Source organism: Euleptes europaea, chromosome 10 (genome assembly GCF_029931775.1).
Source record: "Euleptes europaea isolate rEulEur1 chromosome 10, rEulEur1.hap1, whole genome shotgun sequence".
NCBI classification, from domain to species: Eukaryota; Metazoa; Chordata; class Lepidosauria; order Squamata; family Sphaerodactylidae; genus Euleptes; species Euleptes europaea.
The window spans coordinates 35548895-35563362 of NC_079321.1; the positions used below are offsets into that span (position 1 = coordinate 35548895).

At 40.7% G+C, this 14468-nt stretch overlaps 1 protein-coding gene across 1 annotated transcript in view; it reads left to right on the forward strand.

Moving 5' to 3' along the window:
- DLGAP2 (DLG associated protein 2) overlaps positions 1 to 14468 on the forward strand; it is a 345317-nt gene that overhangs the window by 279417 nt on the left and 51432 nt on the right. Inside the window, exons 6-7 of the mRNA XM_056856455.1 lie at positions 1604 to 1751; positions 6799 to 7018. Of these exons, the coding sequence (XP_056712433.1) occupies positions 1604 to 1751; positions 6799 to 7018 (368 nt within the window). The remainder of the gene's footprint in view (positions 1 to 1603; positions 1752 to 6798; positions 7019 to 14468) is intronic.

The window sequence follows — 14468 nt, forward strand, 5'->3', positions numbered from 1 at the left end:
ATTAATCTGCATGGCACTCTTCAGGGTAAGCACAAGACAAGTTTCTCCTCCAAGTTTTTTCTGGAAGAAAGGATTCAGCCCTGTTTGATTGCTTGTCAGAGTTTATGCAGCAGTGTGTTTCTTTCGTAATTTGTCATCTGTCACATTTCTATTGCAGTTCTATTCTGTCTAATTTTTCCATCTCCTATATTTGTCTTCTTGCTTTTTTTTTTACATTCCTTTGTTGTATCGATTTCTTTCTTTTGTGACATGAGATATCTGCTGGGTATGTTCCCTTGGAGGTTCATGCCTAGTGTCCCACTGGGATCTGTATTAGTATTGCTGATAATGTTGACTGGCCATATCCTTGTAAGGCTAGTGTCTGAAAATGGGTGAGTGATGTTTTCTCAATTGATACTATTTTTTGAAGATAGATCCCTGACAGTTCTGCAACTGAAGGGTGGGAAGGCATATCTCAGTGTCTGCAGAAAAAGATTAAAACAAAGTTGTCCTGATTAAAGCAAATTAAGTCACATTGATTAACTGAATCAGGTCACAATTGAATCATATGGTTAGTTCGTTTCTTGAAAAAGAAAAAGAGAAGAATGATATGAAAGCATTCATTCTCAATGAATCAGGAGACTCAATTTGAAATAATATATACTGGAAACTAAAATATAGTAAAGATAGGATTCATTTAAGCCCCCACATTCCTTCTTCTGGTTTGCCACAGAAAGAGAAACCAAAACAATGGAGCTTAATGTCAGCTCATTCACTTTCTGGAATGTGGAAACGTTATTCACATAAACAAATTCATTTTAATGAAGTTTAAAAATCTATCCCAATGGGTAAAATGGATAAAACCAGCATAAAACAATGTAATGTTAGCCTAGAAGAACAATCCAAGTTCAGATTTTATGATAAAAAGCTTGGGAAAGGATTAAGGAGTCCTTGAAAAAACAACAAACAACACTAAGATCTAAAATGTGTATATTCATGAATCCCTAGCAGTTATGCCTGATTATGTTAAGTTATCTGACAAAGTCTTCACAATGTGGGTTTTAATCATTTAAAGAAAGAAACAAAAGATTCATATCTTTGTTTTACTATTCTTTTTACATGCATCAGGGAATATATTGCAACCAGTTACTAAGCTTTGTAGCCCTGGTCCAAATATATTGACATTCTAGAAAGCAGGCTGCTGGTTTGCTAGTGGTTCCCAGCATAGTTCCTAGCTTCTTTAACTTATTGATCTGTACCTGTGGTTTACCACAAATTCACCTTTAGCCAAATGATCAAAGCTGGCAATCCCTGGAAAAACTGAATTTACCCACTTACTCCATTGGTACATGGGATTAGTGCTATCACAGCTAAGAGCAATGTGTGAAGCTAGGGCTCACTCAGCTGAATCGGAGCCCATGTCTATAACATGGGTAATGGAGCAAAAACCATAATATTTAAGTAGAATATGTATTATATTTGGTACAAGTGTATTGTCCTTTAGCGGATCTCCCACTATGGAAAAACTGAGGAGCCACTGCTATTATACTGGGCTGTTTCACTCCTTCATTATTTGAAGCATAGCTGATTTCATACATTATCTCTCTCTACCTTTTCTTACTAGTCAGAGCTATCTGCAAGCTGCAAGTGATGTGCCTGGTGGTCACAACTTGGATCCGTCAGCAAACTACAATTCCCCCAAGTTCCGATCGAGGAATCAGAGCTATATGAGAGCAGTGAGCACGTTGAGTCAGGCCAGCTGCATCAGCCAGGTTAGAATTTTTTGTCCCCTTTTAGCTTGTTTTATTTTCTGAAAATCCCTGTCGTTTATCATATATCCCAGGATTTTAACAGGTTTCATTTCTTAACTGGCACCAGAGAACTGAATCTGTTACACTGGCAGCCCATTCCTGACCTCAAAGGACAAAAGTCCTTTGGAGGCCAAAAAGGGGCTGCACCGGCAGCCCATGCCACTTACACCGTCCAGGTTGGCATAAAGACCAATGGGGAGACCCAAACACCGGCCTCACGGTGCTGCCATGGCAGCGCCACCCACAGACGCTGCCTGGGCTTGCCACCGGCGTCCCACCGGCACAAAGCCCCATGCCGGCATCCCACCGGCACAAAGCCCCATGCTGGCGTCCCAGGGGTGTATTCCCAGGGCGTGCCCGGGGGGGACGGAGTTGCCAGTAGACAGCTTCCTGTCCCCTTTTGGCCCTGTATGCCAACGGAGAGAACAGCGTTGCTGCACCAGCTTTTTTTTTCTGGCGCAGGCTTGCTGTTCTCAATGGGGGGAAATGCCCCATTTTAAAAATAAAAAGCCTCTGAAAGGTTTTTTAAAGCCTTTCGGTGGCCAGGAAACAGCTTTAGAGGTGCCACGGCAGCACCATAGCCACGCTGTCCCCAGCTGCCGAAGGCTCAGGAACGGGCTGTAAATTATATAATTGTATATCAATATACCAATATGAAATTGATTATTTTTCTTTAAAAGCCGCTTGGCAGTGGAGGGAGGAAATGTCCACCTCAGACAAAGGTTCAGCAAAAATGGCTGCCATCTCACCCACCCAACAGCTCTCCTTGCTTTATAGTGATCTTTCCCAAAACATCAGCAAAGCAGGTTTGAGAAAGAGTAGAGAAAATAAATGGAAACCGTGGGAGATGCACAAATGTACAACAGTGCAGGGAGGAAGCTGGGGAAAAAAAACCTGCTTTCCACCAGCATTGAACCTGGGCCAGATATCCTGCTTGAAAATGGCCAAGGTGAAGCAAGATGCAAAGCAGAAGACGTACATCAGCTGTGGACATTTTATCTTTACATATATAGTTGCATAAGTCTGGAGGTTCACTTACACTGAATGGCCAGAGAAAGGGTTGTGCATACATTGTTTTTTTCAATTATGTTCCCTGCCAATAAATTGGGTTTAGAAATTGTAAACAAGACCTTTATCATACTTGTAATTTAATTGTCTCATCTTTCTTTCTTAATATTGTTAGTAAAAGGCTGTTCAGCAGAGGAATGTTTGTCTTTCCAGAGTACATTAGTTTGTTTAATTTGATTAAAATGATACAATAATTAGGAAGGTCAGAAATAATTGTTTTCAAGATAGATTTAATGATGGAAATGGATTTATGGGTAATGACACAAGAAGACTTTCAGTGTGGTTAGAGTTTCTTCACTGAAATTATAATTAACTTATTCAATTTAATAATATATATCCTAGCAACAAGATTACACCCTTTATGCTAGCACAGTTCACACAATGGCCTATAGCCTACCACTGAACAAAATTTAAAGATTTTGTCCAACCAATAAAGCCTTCCTTCAACAGTAAGGCCACACAAGCAGCCGCAACACCCCTTGGCCATGCACGAATGTGGGAGGTTACCACACGGAAGCCAGATAAAACCAGATAATCACAAATGCAATCTACAGCAGGGGTTACCAACCTTTTCTTTAAAAAACGCTACTTCTGAGTAATGGAAAATATCCTACCCCACCCAGCACATTATGAAGTTTGTCCTGCCCGAGGAACAGATTGCAGACGAGGAAGAGCATCAGAAATGAGGTAATCAGCTAAGAAGCACAGAGAGAAATCCTATGAAATCAAAGGCTAGAGCAGATCTTTTTGCAGTCTTTTCCTGAGCCCCCTAGAATAGGGGTGTTAAACTCATTTGTTACAAGGGCCAGATATGGCATAAATGTCACTTGATTGGGCTTCGCCATGCCTCACCAGCCCAGATCAAGAGTGGGGTAGTGGTGGCCGCCTCGGCTGGCTCACAAGCCAGATAAGAACTCTCAAGGGGCCGGATCCGGCCTGCAGGCCGTATGTTTGACACCCATGCTCTAGAGGGTATACATCTACTCTGTGGGCTGCAGCAGCCAATGAGCTACCTGTCATAGACCCCAGATTTATGGCAGTTCTGATAAAAGGTCATCACAATCATAAGAATTTTTGTGGATTATATCTGAGATCACCCAGTTCACACATTACATTTATCTGTATAAGTGAGTGGCACTTGATATTGTTTGTCTGTATGAAAGAAATTAATTGTAAATTACTAATATGTGTAACTTATAGGGTGTAGAACTCTCAGTCTGATGCAGGCCCCATGCTTTTAACAGCTGCTTGATTTCAGATATATTTTGCCCCCACATTGAAACAATAAGGAGAACCAAGGAAGCTTCCTATGCTACTCAGCTGTTAAAGGCATAAACACTTTCCCCTGAACCATGGGTTGGCACACCAAGATGTCATGAATATCAATATTTTTTACTTATACTACTTCTAGTTCCTTCAGCCTGCTATAATAAATGTCAGGATATATTATCAATCACTTACACAGGTACTTCACTAACTTTTGAATTTTCCCCCTTTTCTAGTTACTTATTAGTTTGTTCAATCTCCTTTTGATTGGTATCTCAAAGTAAACATAGAACTAAAATGTCTGAAGTCCTCAAAATCTCACGTTAGGCTCTTGAAAGTATCTTGCTTCTTATTTTATTTCTTGAACAAAGAATAATTTTTGAAATATGACATGGCAAATAGGTTGCTTAGGAAAGACCTAAGCCCTTCAAGGAAAGACTGAGGGAGTTGGGAATGTTCCATCTGGAAAAGGTGAGGTTGAGGGGGACGCTCCTTAAGTATCTGAAATGCTGTCACTTAGAGGAGGACAAGGGGCTGTTCCTCTTGGCAGCAGAGGATAGGACTCACAATAATGGGTATAAATTTCCGGCGGAAAGGTACTAGCTGGATATTAGGGGGAAATTATTACAGTAGGAGTAGTTCAGTGGTGGAATCAGCTACCTAGGGAGGTGGTGAGCTCCCCCTCACTGGCACTCTTTAAGTAGTGGCCGGACGAACACTTGTCAGTGATGCTCTAGGCTGATCCTGCATTGAGCAGACTAGATGGCCTGTATGGCCCCTTCCAACTCTATGATCCTGTGATTCTACAAAAGCAGATGTCTGCTTTAAATTCATTCTACAATGTCCAGCGGTGCTAATCAATATATAATACAGAGGACAGTTTGATGGTTGTTTAACTCATTTTGATAAAGCTGCATCAGTCGATGGTCTTCCTGTAGGCTCCTGAACCAAAAATACTTTCCAAACGAAAGATGTTTCCTGTGAAGACAGAAATGTCATGCTCAACCTATTATCAGCATGCTGCTGGCTAACTTTATCCAGCTTTCTACACAATCACAGTGCCCTTCAGGGCTGGCTTAACTCATTTTGCCATCCAAAGCAGCCCCCCCCCCACAGTGCTGCTTACCAGTTCAAATACTACCAGTGTCTGTGCCACACATGGGGGGCACACCTCCCCCCCATGTGTTCCCTCCAGTTCTGAGCAGCAGCACACACTGGCTCCAAAAGGCTGTAGAAGGTCTCTGCAGTCTGTAGGAGCTGGACAGGTAAGGTTGTCAACCTCCAGGTGGTGGCAGGAGATCTCCTATTACAACTGATCTCCAGCCGAAAGAGATCAGTTCAACTGGAGAAAATGGCCCCTTTGGCAATGGGACTCTATGGAATTGAAGTCCCTCCCCTCCCCAAATCCTGCCCTCCTCAGGCTCTGCCCCAAAAAAACCCCGCTGGTGGCAAAGAGGGACCTGGCAACCCTATGGACAGTGTGAGAGATGATAACCAGCAGGAGCAACTCCTCTGTTATGTCGTCCCTTCGGATTTGCCTCCCCAAGAAGCTGCTTAGATCACTTACGTGGTGAATCAGCTCTGGCCCCCAGCAGGTCTTGAGCATCCATAAAATGCAGTCACATGGCAGATGAACAGCGTTCAAACTAAATTGTAAAAATGTAAATGGGTGTGTGTGTGGGGGGGAGCCTAAAAGATTTTTGGCCAATCCATATCTTCTAGTTTGCTGCTTTGGGGCTACAACACTCAATCTCTTTCTTCTTGCAGCCCCCTCTTTGCACCTCACTTCTAGTGTTGCGACACTCTCCTTCTCCTACAGTGCAACAAAAGCAGAATTCTCAAGGGTGAGCACTTTTGAATACATAGTGTAGAGGAAAAACAACAGCGTGACTGCCTCCAACTTTGGTTAAAGAAGGCAGAAAGCCAATCCTGCTCTTAGATACAGTCCCTTGAGTCCTGGTCCTCTATCAATCCTGGATGCGTTCAGCAAGCAGCGATTGATGAATTAATGCAAAGGAAGCGTAGCTGGGAGAGACATTTACTTAATTTGCTTTGCCACATTTCCAAAAACTGTTTAAAAAATATCTATTAGCGCTCAAGCTGAACTGTAATATTTTAGCCATAGCCCTGCTTGGACTAGGAGATGCTTCCTGGAATTCATTAGAAAAGAAGAAATATATAAGGGGGGGGGGAGTGAAATAGATCAAAATCAAAACTAGCCTCAGCTCTTCAGTTAGTCTAATTTTGCAAATTAATGCTTAGGAGGTTCTATGTTTGTGCCTATGCATTCTACTTATTAAGTACAGTCAAGCTAAAACCAGACTCTAAAACTTAATCTCAAACTAAAATCAAAACTAGCTGTGGGCAGGTGTACTTGGCATTCATCTAATAGCAAAGCAAATGTACATAGTTAAACAATGTTGATGTAGAAAAGAGCAAGAGTCCAGTAGCACCTTAAAGACTAACAAAATTTCTGGCAGGGTTTATGTTTTATGTTGATGTGTTTTACTAAATGTAGAAATACAAAAAAGTTTTGCCTTGTGGAGTGGTGGTGGAGAGGAATACTGTTAGTTTACTATTGGTGCCTGTTTTTGAAGTATTGAACCAAATTGCATTTCAGACAAAGCCAGTAAAAAAAAAAAAAATACCAAGTGCAATATTGTTGTTTATCCAGATGAGTGAAGCAGAGGTCAATGGGCAATTCGAATCTGTTTGTGAATCAGTATTTAGCGAAGTTGAAGCTCAGGCAATGGATGCCCTCGACCTCCCAGGATGTTTCCGAACCAGAAGCCACAGTTACTTGCGTGCCATTCAGGCAGGTTACTCCCAAGATGATGAATGTATCCCTGCAATGGCATCTTCCAATATCACCTCAACAATCAGGTCAACAACAGGTAAGATCATCTATGCAGTGAGCAGTTTTTACTTATGAAAAGTTGCTAATAAGAAACATAGCATGAGAACTGAAGAATTTTATCCACTTGTGTAGCCATTATGACTTCTTATACAGAAAAGTACTGTATTTTTAGGATTGTCAACCTCCAGGTACTAACTGGAGATCTCCTGCTATTACAATGGATCTCCAGCCAATAGAGATCAGTTCACCTGGAGAAAATGGCTGCTTTGACAATTGGACTCTATGGCATTGAAGTTCCTCCCCTCCCCAAACCTCACCCTCCTCAGGCTCTGACCCAAAATTCTCCAGGTATTTCCCAACCCAGAGCTGGCAACCCTATGTATTATGCTTTTAATTTTTATATTTTGTGTAGTTTTAATTATATCTTTAGTCATGTTTTAACTCTAAGTTATTTCCTTACTTCCAGTGTATAACCAGTGCATATGATAGCCAAGTTTTGTTCCTAAAGAACTGCACAAGGAGGAACATCCGGGTTAAAGAGACTAAAGAAATTATTTAGGAAGTTACATCACTGGGGACAGAAGTTTAAGCTTCTAGTTATGTGGCTGATAGGAAGAGGAGAGAGGAGGAGGAAGTCAACTTCAGAACTGCATTCTTGGGATAAACAAGGAGACAACATTTAGCAGGTTAGAAAGAAGGGTAGCACCCATACCTCAGTCTAACTAGCTTCGCTCCTTTGTAACAGTCTAGCAGTGTGTGTATTAGGTTCTCTGAAATTTCAGCTGTTATTTTTTTTAAGTAAGTCTCTGGCTCTTTCTGTGGTGGGGCTCTAAAGGAAATGGCATATCTCCACACTGGAAGAGACCAGGGGCAAAGTTTTATTAAAAGAAAACGAAAGTTAGGAATTCAGAGTACCTGGTACACATATTGCTATACTTTATATCAATATAATGGTATTAAGTTGCTGTTTTGTTTTTTAAAGCCCCATAGTTGCAGGGGAAGAAATGACCACTGTGAACAAATGAAGCTGACTTGAACTGAATCAGACCATTGGTCCATCAATGTCAGTATTGTCTCCTCAGAGTGGCAGCAGCTCTCCAGGGTCTTGGGCTGATGTCTGTGGCAGCCAATAGGAAACCATAGGTTGGATCTTACAAGCTTTTTCACTCAGTCTCTCCTTATTGCATCCCCTGTCACACATGATTATTGTCCATGAAGGTCACACAATCCCCAGTTCCATTCATTATGGGGAGGAGCATTGCACTTCAAAGTTACATCATGTAATGGAAGCAGAAAATACATAAAGATAATCTTTCCACCAATATTTGAAATATAAAAGAGTGATATAGCATACTGTCCTCCAGAATTCTTAATAGGTTGCAGGGCAGGGTATAAACTGAAAATTCACATAGGTCTCCCTCTATTAAAAAGAGAACCACCTTTACAGTTCCGTTTTATTTCTCTATGCTGATGCTTTTATGAAGCATAAGAAATATAGTATACCTTGATTGGCATTCCTCTGGATATGTGAAGTGCCTTTTAAAAATGTGTAACTTATTATACTCAAGTAAGGTATCTTACTTATCTCTGGGGTTTATCAGGTAATTTCTCACTCTAATACGTCTTCTCTTTCTCTTGCCAAGCTAAGTATACTGATGCATGCCAGACATTGCAAAATTCAGAAGACTGAAAATCTGGATATGCCTGTGGGCATTGTAACTTGTAACTACTTAAATTATCCATACGGTTGCATATATCAGCTCTTGCTTCCATGAGAATGTAGAATGAGTAAAATGTTCAAATGGGAATGTGTGTGTGTGTGTGTGTAATCTGCAAAGATTGTAACAATTATATGATTTACAGTGCATTCCTAAAGAGAGTTACTCCAGTCTAAGCCCATTCTTTTCAATGGGTATAGACTGGAGTAACTCTCCTTAGGAATGCACTGATAGTGTGTTAAGTGAAACTTTAATTTTCAAAACAAGTTATTAGCTTCTAAATGATAGAGTAACCATTTAATATTTCTGCATTTGAAATGCCACAGACAGCAATTTCATTTCACATTCTTTTCACACTTCAAATGACCATTTACTTATTAATTTAAAGCAACCCAAATTAAATGTAGTGCAACATGTTAGAAATAATTTTTGTATAGGGTCTTTTACGTAAAATGCAGAAAGGTCATACTTCTGTTGAAAATGGATTGCTTTGAGTATTCAGAGAGATTAATAATGTCTCAGAGTAATGATTTTTTGCTAATATACCAAGCCATAAAGAGGTTTCTTAGAAAGTAATTTTGTTACTGTCTGAAATTGATATTGAGGTTGTAGTCCATAGGCATCACTCATATCCCAATCATACAATCTACATATTAATAACAGCCATTCTAGCAGGACAATCCTAAGGAGAGTTACACCCTTCTAAACCCATTAACTTCAGTGGATTTAGAAAGATATAATTCTGTTTAGGATTGTCCTGTAGGTTTCCTAAAAAAAGGAAGTCACAAGGATTGTGGCTAAAATACACTTTAGGATGTCACTTTAAAAGCCTCAGAAGCTGATGCTGCCAATGATGGGCAGTGTGTTGAGGAGGGGGGACCCTCCTCGACCTAAAGAAACCCCAGTGGGAAGTTATTTGCATAACTTTGGAGCTACTTGTGGAATAGTCCAAGCACTCACAGTTCCAAAGTTATGCAATGATTTTCCACTGGGAATGCCTGAGGTTCAGGCAAAAGGCTGGAGGAGGGAGCAGGAGGCCCTCCCTCTACCCATGCTGCCCATCATCAGAAAAATCAGGTTCTAAAGCTTTTAAAAAGACATTGTTGGAGGTGATGTATGACTCTGAGCGAACCCAGTGGCAACCTATAAACAAATGTACCTTGTTTCTAGCCCTTAGCATTCTGATGGTACCGTTAAAGGCCTAAACCAACTAGGACCACTGTATCTTCAGGACCACCTCTCCCTATATAACCCCAGTGAGCCTTACAATTGGCAAATAATAACCTACTGGAGATCCCTGATGGCCTGATCCTAAGAGCATCCAACTGTCCTCGACCAGGGCAGTGGCCCCAGCCTGGTGGAACTCTCTTTCTATTGAGACCTGGGCCCTGCTGGACTTAGCTGAGTTCCACAGGGCCTGTAAGATGGAGATGTTCCACCAAACCTATGGTTGAGGACAGCAACAGTACCACCAGAATGCTGGCCTCCCCTTCCCCTTTTCCCCTCCCTCCCTTCCTCCCTCCTCCTTCCCCCTTGGCTTCTTTCGGGCCTTGTCAGACCTTATCCTCAATCTTCCTACATGTCCTAATTTGATCACGGCCTCCCCTGAGATATCCGCTTCAGTAACATCTCTCCCTACAGGGCCAAATTGGGTGCCAAAGTTAGTACTAGAGGAACTGTAGCATATTAGAATGTCTTAAAGTTTTAATTTTTGTAATCAAATGTTTACGTATATTAACATATTGGTAGCTTCCCTGAGCCCGGCATGGCCAGGGGAGGGCGGGATACAAATAAAAGTTTATTATTATTATTATCATTATTCATTAGGATCACTATTCAATCCCATGTTTGCATACACAATGGAGACCCTCATCCGCCCAAAAAAGTTGCAAAGGACAGGAAAGTGACCTTTCTTTGTGACTCATGGGCCATGCCAGCACAAATAATGAACCATAGTCATGTTTGGTGTACAAGTTCCTAACAACAGGACTTTCCCCATGCTTCCCAACAGAACATTGGACCTAAAGACCCAAAAGTGCAGGTCTCTTGGGGTTAGATGTGCAAAAGCAAATGAGAGATACAGCTGAATTTCCCAGCTAACTGATGTACGAGAGACTTCTCAGTTCAGAACACTATTTTCACCTACTCTCATGACCTTTTTGATGCTCATATAATTTGATTGTGTGCTCCTGTCATATCCTTATTGATTTCTTACAGTGGTGTTGATTTCTATTTAGCCAAACAGTCAGTGTTTTAGCCTCAAAACGTTTATGAGACGGACATTATCATTTCCAAATAATTTTACCTGGGGTTAAATAGGAGACTGTAAGATTGTAAAGAGGTTTTCGAAGATCTTTGTTAAAAACTCGAATCCATCCAATTTGGACTAAAATCTGAAATGATCATGTGGGGCAGGAGCATTTTGAATTAATTTCCTTCTTTTGCTGAAAATTCCCCATTGTTTGGTGACTTTGTTCAGAGTTATGTCTTTAAAATATTCCATGATGCCTCCCTCCCTTGATAGCAGTCAGGAAGAGGTCATGCATTTTATTGCTTCTCCATAAAACAGTTCGTTATCCTGATCTACCATAGTCTTCTCCCTGGAATGGTAATTTTTTACACAAAAGAAATTTTGACTGCTTCCACAGAGAGGTTTTTCTGTATCTTTGCTTCCAAATTTGAGCAGTTTTTTTTAAAGAGCACCCACATATCATATTCTAATTGTTCTTTAATTGTCCTTTTCTAATCCTCACTATGATGTTTCTCAGTTTTGCTGCTGTCTTTTGGGGAAGAATGCAATCCCAGCATGTTATCACACCATCTGGAGGGGAAGGTGTGCATTTTCAAAAGTTCCAGCCATTTTCTTACTTTCACCCTTTTGGGGCTTCATTTTCCCCTGCCTTGCCTGTGGTGGGGTTTTGAGGGCTTTAAAAATAAGTTGCTTTAATGCTGTAGCAATTACTGATACAAAAAAACCATCAAAAAGCCTTCCAATTATGCAACGCCTTCGGCTGGGATAGAGGGCAGGATACAAATCCAAATAAATTAATAAACCCAGAGAAAATGACAGCTGAGAGAGACTGTTGGAGAAATATGTGCAGAAACTCCTGTGAGGGAGCTCTGTTGCCAATGTACCTGCCCTTGCATTCAAAGAGGCAATGAAAGGAACACAGAGAATATTTGCCATGTGTAATCAGCCTTGGATATCGAACAGCATTCAAGGATGTAACTTCCATTTGCAATCTAAAGCAGCACTGTCCATCAAGTACGGATGTACCACATTATACCTGAATATGTAGTTCATATCTAAGGATTGTATCAAGGCTACACCTCAAGAAATAGAAGAAAACCCTAAATATTGATAAAATGTGAGCTTTATTTCCCAGGCATCATTGTTTCTTTATTTTGTTTTATACCTGTGGGGATGGAAATTGAGCCATTCATTTAGAGTGCGGGGGAAATCCTTCTATCGTTGGTCTGTGACAGTGGTTTGGAACCTGGGCTCATTTCCACTTATGGAATGAGGAGGTAACTTTTTGCCAATTTCCATCCATGTTATACTATTCCTGGGGGTCCACTCTCTCTGTATTAGGAGGGGCATTTGGGGCTGCAACAGGAGGAATGGGATCAGGAAGTCACACTCCACAGATGGAAATCTTTCCCTCTGAACAAATATTTACTTGTGTTTCTAACCAAACACTTCTGTGTTCCAACTTCCCATTATCTCAACCATTTGTTTTATTAAATATTACAACATTTGATCTGAGTGTGCAAAAAGGACACGTTGGATATTAACTTGGAGTTCCAGAGTAATTGGAAGGTCCAGAATTCCCTGTTAAATACTTCCTGAACTTTGCAACATGAATAGATAGAAAGCAGCAACAGATTAATGGAAACATCAAAATCAGTCTTGTTTTGTATAGCTACAGTTTACAATATATCAGCATCAGTGTGAGATATAGGCATGCAATTGGATGCTTATGCTTTGAAATAAAGACTCCCATGGTTTTGTCCATATGTGTGAATCTGTTCTAGGTGTTGCCAATAATAAATTTACTGGAAAAAGTCTCCAATTATTAATATTTGAGTTCATATACAAATTTCCCTGGAATGAATATAGCATCTTTTGATATTACAGTTTTAGATATTGCAGTTTTATATTCCTCCCCTTTTCTAATCATTTTTCCTATAATAAACCCATTAATCTAAATGGTTCATAATTACCAGTCAATTTTCTTAGGGTTGCAGCTAAATCAAAAATAAAATGTACATGCCAGCTCAAAATGAAAACAACAAACTGAAGCCAAAGTTACATCTCAAGCACACTCTTCAGAACTAAATGAAATAAATGAGTCTTGTAGCACATCCTGAAAATTGCCAAAGAGGTCCTGCCAGACCATCAGGAAGAATGACTCCCAAGGGAAAGGCCCAAAATGAAAAAGCTTAGCTTCTGGCCTCTTAAATTTTGATCCTGGGGAACTGATAACAAGAGCTTTGCACTCGATTTCAGCTACATTACTGGGGTAGGACTTGAAAGGCTTTCTTGAAAACAAACATCCTCCACTGTGCTATCTGGAGCTAAAGGTTATGGTTGGGGTGGGGGAAGTTGGGAACTTTTGCTGTTGAGCTTGATGAAGTGAGCAAGAGCAAGACAGCATTCTGGAAGTGGCACAGGGTCATGCTCCATGGAATTATGCAAATCTGTTTCGATCAGTCATCTTACTGACCCCATAAAGCCAGCTATTAGGAGGTCAAAACATTCGGGAGTCAGAATCGTATAACTATACAGATGAACTGCAGGGAGCCAGTTTAAAAGCCAAGCAACCTTGGCTGGTGGACACATCTAGCCAGCACAGACTAATATGAATGGCAATATAGTGGGAAGAAATCAGATGCTGGTAGAATCATACTGTCCTCCAACATTCCTTCAAGGACACTGGAAAAATACATCATTGATGGTTGCTAAATAAATAGTGCCCAGTCTAATTATGCCTAAGGTGTGATTTTATGAGGAGCAAGATTAATGATTAATTTGCTATCGTATTGGTTCCCAACTAATCATTATACACAGTTCGTTGAATTTGCATACGAGCATGCTGACCATTTGGCAAATAAATACTGAATTAGAACGCAGGAAAGCAGCATCTTAAGGTGTACCTAGGGCCGTGCATATCGGGTTTACCAACCAAAAATAAACCCAAAAATAGCAGTTTCTGTGTTTTTTTGGCTCTAATTTTGGCTGAATACCAAAGCCAGGAATCTTGACAAAACTGGATAACTGAATATCTATTTGGCTTTTTTTGGCTTTTGGCTATTCTACCTTGCTCAGATTCCCATCATTTTGTCTTCTCCAATTTTTCGATCTTTTACTGGTTTTGCTTAAGGCCCTTTTGAGGTAGGGGTTGTGCAATCGGAGCCAACTTGGTCAAACCAAACTATCCATCACCTTTCAGTGGAGTAATCTGGATAGCAGAAGGGTCGTTAAAAAGACAGAGCTTACCCAGTGCTGTCAGGAGGTATATACCTTCCAAGTAAAAACACTAGTTTCAACAGCTGCTTATTGGGCTTCTGAAGAAGATTCCCTCACCTGCACAGATGAGCAGTCTCCTTCAGAAGAGCTGCCTCAGTCATGACTTTGGTTGGCTCCAGTATCACCACCCTCCTCCTTATGAAAACCTGCTCTCAAAACTGAGGGTCGCACTGAGTAGCTTCTCCATTTCCTCTTACCATACCCATCTCTTGAAATCAGATTTTTGATGACTATGTTAA